The sequence below is a fragment of the Rhea americana genome, unplaced genomic scaffold, assembly GCF_003343005.1.
Source record: "Rhea americana isolate MKP2758 unplaced genomic scaffold, rheAme1 scaffold_658, whole genome shotgun sequence".
Taxonomy (NCBI): Eukaryota; Metazoa; Chordata; class Aves; order Rheiformes; family Rheidae; genus Rhea; species Rhea americana.
In genome coordinates, this window is record NW_028186821.1 from 46,182 (window position 1) to 51,935 (window position 5,754).

Consider the following 5,754-nt stretch of genomic DNA (forward strand, 5'->3'; position numbering starts at 1 on the left):
CCTGGGGCGCCCTGGGCATTAACGCCCTCTCCCAGGGCCCTGGCACCCCCACGCCAGGGCTGGGCTCAGCCCCGGGGCTGCCCAGGAAGGGCAAATGCACAAGTCCAGGGGAGGGGGGAGGTCAGAAATCGGGGTCCTCGGAGTCCCCGGGGGGCTGGGGCTCGTCGCGGCGCCCCCAGACGAAGCGGTAGTTGTCCTCCAGCGCCTGCTGCCGCCGCCGCTCCTTCTGTGCCTCCTCCGTGCCCTGGATCTGGGGGGAGACACCGTGGGCACTGGGCCCCCCCCCCAGCCCCCGCTGCACAGGGCCACCCGCCTCCCYGGCGGAAGCAGCCGCAGCTGCCCGCCCCGGCCCCATGCCTCGGTTTCCCCGCTCTCACCAGGATGTTGAAGAAGATGTCCTTGAGGTTCTTGGTGTCCTCATCCGAGAGCCAGTGCGTCTCGTCCTCGTCACCCGGCCCCCCCGTCGTCACAATCTTGATCTCGATTTTCCCTGCAAGGGGGAGGATACGCSGTGGGAGCCTGCCGCGGCTCGGGGAGGCAGCCCCCAGCGCCCCACGACGGTACCTTCGGCCCTCAGGCCCTCCTTGGCCAGCAGCTCCCGGACTTCGCTCTCGATGTGGTGCAGCTGGGGATTGTCCCGGCCCATTTCCCGCACGCGGGGCTCGCGGTGCTGGGCGCTGCCGGGCCTGATCCTGCTCACCTGCACCCGGACGCGCCCGTCTGGGCTGGCATCTGCGAGGGGGAGAGAGGGGCCACCTCAGGGCCACCCTCCTGGGTGTGGGCTGGGGGTGCTGGGAAGAGCTGCAGCCAGGGGTGCCTGGTTGCCCCCAGCACCCTAAAACCACCCCTYGGATGGGTCTAAGGAATCAGGAGAGACGGGACCGGCCCGGGGTAGCAGCTTCGCCCCCTCCAGGACACGGCTGGACAAGGGCCGTCCACAGAAGAGCAGCTGAGGACAAACCAGGTGCTTGCTCGGCTGGGGAGCTGGGGCTGGCCTTGCTCCGGGGACCTTCTTCTTCCTCTTTCTCTGCTGCCTTGCTGGGGCGGCCCCCATCCAGCTTGTCCATGAGGCGGTTGAGGGTGGAGGCGAGGGACTTGGATGCCTGATTACGGTCAAACTCCCCCTTCAGCCCCTCCGTCTCCAGCTCATCCTCCACCTGCGGGCGAGGGGCAGAGGCTCAGCAGGGGCAAGGATGGGTCCAGTCCCRCCAGCACCGCCGCGGGGCCTGCGCGGCAGCTCACCTCGTTGATGATGTTGTCAAACTCCTTCTCCATTTCTGTCTTCACTTCCTCCTTCAGCTGGGCCATCTGGTCCCGGGGCAGCAGCACTGCTTCCAGTTCCTTCTCAAATCCACGCAGAAGGTCCCCTTCCTCCTCCTCCTCATCCTCCTCCTCCTCTGGGCGCTCCCCATCTGCTGCTGTGGCTGGAGGCTCCTCAGGGACCGGGGGCTCTGTGGTTTCTGCCACCTCCTCCTTGACTGCTTTCTCCCTAGCCTGGACATGCAGAAGAGGGCTCAGCCATGCAGGAACCACCACACTGTGGCTCAGGGCTACCACAGGCCTTCAGCCCAGGACAGGCTGGCAGGGGCAGCAGGYGCCTAAATCCATTTGGAGGGCAAAATCCTGCCCGAGGGAGTGAGAAGGGGCTGGGAGCTGAGGTGCCCCATGACTGTGGCACCTGACCTATGTGAACATCCTTCATRACTGAAGTGGCATTGCCAACAGGGAAATCGAGTCACAGAGCAGGACAAAAGGAGATGTCGCAGCCAAATGGGGATGGAAGCACGGGAACATCCCCCATCCCAGGGTCTCATCACCCATGGGTGGGCCTGGAGTCAAGCTTATGACATGGAGTCAAGCCATGGCCCACCTTCTTGGTGTTCTCCTTCAGCTCCTCGATGAACTGCAGCAGATCTCCAGGGTTCCTGATCACTTTGAAGTGGATTTTCTTCCGGTTATCTAAAAGATAGCCACAAAAACAGAAAGAACATAGTTGACTGACGCCTGCATCCCAGACAGAGCACCTGCCGCGGAGGGGATGGAGTGGTGGTGTCCAGCCACCCTGGCCCATGGACGCGGCCAGGCACTCACCAGCTGCACGACCCTCTGCTCCCTTCGTGACCGGCTCTTCCTCCTGGGGGAAGGATGGGGTAGTGGAGCGGGAGTCCACACTACACTCCTCTCCCTAGGCAGCCAATGTCACSTGTGCCTGGCCCCAACCCATCCTGGCATGTGGCCACAGGAGCCATGTGCTGTGGGAGGACAAGGGCCCCGAGGACACCGGGGACTCACCTTGGCGCTGTCCTGCTGGCTGCTGTCTTTGCCGGTCACCTCGCGCACCCTCTCCCAGAAGGTGGCATCCTTGGCTGGGTCTGGCTCATCCCCTGGAGCAGCTGGCACAGGACAGAGGAGATGGGCAAAGCTGGCACCACAGACGTGGCACCGGCACCCCCAGCCAAACTGCAGGCCACCAGCCCAGCCCCAAACCTACTGCCAGAGCCAGCAAGTGCCCACAGCAGCTCCTGGGCCAAAGGGCAGGGCAGGAGCCACGACCCTGCGCCTATGGGCGCTGCCAGGGCCCCCCAGCAGGGCTGCGTGTCCCCTGTGTCACCCGCCTGTGAGGAGGGGACCGAGGCTTGGGGGATGCGGGCTGTATCATTGCCGTGGGCCTCTGCACCTCCTTCGTGGGGCTGTGCTGGGTCTTCGGGGTCCTTCTCGCTCCACAGCCTCGTGTCCAGTGTCTTCAGCTCTTCTGAGATCTCCTCCACCTTTCGCTTGGTGTCAGCTAGAAGAGCAAGACAGAAGGGACTCGTCATTCCTGGAGCTCCGTGCCAGGGGCCAGCCACGTGCCCAGGGGTCCCTGATACTCACAGACTTGGGCCCGGACGTACTCCACATACTGGGCYGGGCTGAGGGCCGGCTGGCACAGGATGGGCTGGGGGGTGGCACTGGCCGGCGGGCGCAGGAAGGGGTGGTGGCAGATGCGGGTGGTGTGGACGGTCAGGACGTAGGAACAGGACTGGGGCTCGTCCACCCTTGCGATGTAGTCCCCAGCGCCCTCCTCGCACAGGAACTGCGCCCRGGGCGAGAGACGTCAGCCACGTCCACCACCCGAACCCCCATCCTGGGCCACGGGGGCCACCGCGGCACCTCCAGCCCCAGCCTGGCACTGCGGCCACGCTCCCCCCGTCTCACCCTGACTTCGGCCTCCCTGGCTCGCCCGGTGAGGTCGCACTGGGAGCCATTCACGTAGCTCTGGCTGTGGTATCGCTTCAGCCGGTGCTGCTTGGAGGCCTGGGGGCAGAGAGCGGGCTGGCAGCGGGGCCTCGCTCCCCAGGGAGGTTCTCTGGCATCTCGTAAAGGGTCGTGCAGCCCCCGCGGCGACAGGTCCCTCCCACGAGGGCACAGAGGGGACGTGATGGCCTCGAATCAGCCCTGCGGCTGCACGCGMAGCCCGGAGGGAAGCACAAACCTTAGCGGTCTCATCGTCCCAGTCGAATGCCGACTGGTAGTAGCCGAGAAACAGGACGTCCCCTTTGATCTCAGATTCTGCAGCGAGAGAGATGGAGTCGCGCAGGCAGCACGGGGGTGAGCCCAGTGCTCTRCCCCTCTCGCCGACCCTGGCTGCGCTCAGGGTCACCCGCCGTCCACGGGCACCGTGGGGACGGGCCACGCGCAGGGGTACCTTCGACGTGGTACTGCTGGATGTGCTTCCCRTAGCAGAACTCGTACGTCCACCAGTCCTTGGTCTGGAAGAGACAGGCAGGACCTGGGGCTGGGATCGGGATGGGCTCCAAGGGGTGACATTGGCCCTGGGTGACTCTCACCACCCTGRGGTGACTCAATCCCCCTTCCTGGTCCTCAGAGAGGGCCCTTGTGCTCCTGGGTGACCCCTTCCCCTTCACTCCACAGGCAGGAACCTGCTCCCCCAGTAGGACGCCGTCATCCCCCCAGCTCACAGGCAGGCCCCCACACCTCCACCATCCCTGCGACCCACAGGCAGACCTCCTGCACCCGCTCACCCACCCTGGCACGCAGGCGGGTGCCCCACATCCCCCTACCTTGACRAGGCAGGGGGCAGCCCCCATGGGGCGCAGGAGCTCGGTGATGCCAGAGCCATTGTAGAGCTGTGCTTCCTCCTCGGGATCAGGCTGGCGCCGCACGGCAGCAGGGGGGAGGCGACACTCATATCGCTGCTTGAACTTTGATGCCACAGTCACCACATCCTCCGCCTGTCTCTGGGGAAAGGCATCGACAGGGGTGTGGGGCAAAGGCTCTGGGCACGCCAGGTTTGCCTCTAAACGCGCAGGGCAGCCCCACGTCACACGCGGCCAGCTCACCTTCTCCCCTCCTGGTGCTTACACCGAGCCTACTCGCATCTTACTCCTAGGAGTGCCACCTGGCTCAAATGCCTCYCCCACCAATCAGGGCTCATAGGCAAGAGCTCCGGGCACACTGAGATTGCTTCCGCAGGCCAGCGGGGCCGGAGCGGGGAGGACAAGCCTGCAGCACCATTGCCATCGCTCATCGGGGCAAAAGGGAGAGGCTGGGAACCCCAGAGCCCAGCCCAGCAGCAAGGTAGGTAGCGCGGGACTAGCACGGGGAGGCCGTGCTGCGCCACAGGGGATGGGGGTCCGACCCCTCCGGGGACTCGGGGCAAATCACAGCCCTGTCTCCTCCCCGTGCCTCAGTTCCCCCCTCCCGAAACATGGCGGATGAGCGCAGCCTCTCTGCCAAAGCGCTGGGACGGGGCTGCGGGGGGGGGGGGCACAGGACAGACACATCACCACTGCCCCCCTCCGCGTCCAGCCAGCGGGGCGTTACCAGCTTTAGCCTGGGCACCGCAGCTGCCCCCACCCCTGGGCTCTCTGGGCCAAGGACAGGGCACCCTGACCCTGGAGACTGTTCGATAGCTCCTGCCTCCCGGCTCAAAGTCACCCTGAGCCGGATGGCGGGGACCAGCGGGTGCTGCGCTCCCTACAGCCTCCCCCACCCCGCGCAGCCAAACCCAGGGGCTGAGCGGGGGCCGGGCACCAAGTGGGCCTTGCAGGGGGCTGATCTCGCCCCTGCCCTGGCMTCTTTGGGCAGGGAAAGGACTTTGCACCACTGAAGGTTCAGGCCAGGCTGCCCCGAATGAGGCGTAGAAGCCRCGGGGCCTGCCCTGCCATGTGTGTGGCCCCTGCCACATGATCACTGTCACTTGTGCCACCCAGGCGACCCACAGGAGTGGTTCCACATCGGGGCTGAGCTTCACTGACACCCGGGAGCTGCYCAGCCAGCCCGGAGGGAACCGGCACCCAGGAAGCTAGCAAGGTACCGAATCTGCCAGCCACCCTCGGTGCTGGGTCAGGGGCTCTGGTGCACAGAGGGGCAGTGAAACCCTGCTGTGGCCCCCCTCTCCTAGCACCACGGTGGCTCTGCACCACGGCCCAGCCCCACGGCCACGGGTCCCAGCTGAAGAAACTGAGGCAGAGCCACTCTCTGCCACCAGCACTGGTGCCTAGGGAGCCCGGCTGAGCAAATCAGTCCAGTGCCCTCCCCAGCCTAATTCCTCCRGGGTGCTGGCCCCACACAACCAGTTCCTGCCCTAGTCCCAGTACCCCTGCCTAACGTTCCCAGTCTGCTTCCCAGCTTGGCCACAGCTCCCGCCAGGGCCTGCCCAGCACAGCCAGGTCCCTCTCCCCACTCCACCCAGTCCAGCCCTGGAGCCTCCTCCCCAGGCAGCTCTCCCCCAGTGCTCCCAGTCCCCTCCCA

General features: G+C 65.9%; 1 protein-coding gene across 1 annotated transcript; it reads right to left on the minus strand.

Moving 5' to 3' along the window:
- Positions 1-6: 6 nt before the first annotated feature.
- Positions 7-4,528, minus strand: OS9 (OS9 endoplasmic reticulum lectin). Its single transcript, XM_085320760.1, has 15 exons — positions 4,513-4,528; positions 4,062-4,357; positions 3,686-3,749; positions 3,473-3,549; positions 3,196-3,294; positions 2,872-3,073; positions 2,657-2,785; positions 2,293-2,393; positions 2,092-2,134; positions 1,871-1,959; positions 1,243-1,494; positions 962-1,157; positions 565-732; positions 378-490; positions 7-250 (listed from the first exon to the last, which is right to left on the minus strand). Exons 1-15 carry the CDS (start codon positions 4,526-4,528, stop codon positions 122-124), a joined length of 1,974 nt encoding a protein of 657 aa, XP_085176886.1. The 3' UTR covers positions 7-121.
- Positions 4,529-5,754: the final 1,226 nt, after the last annotated feature.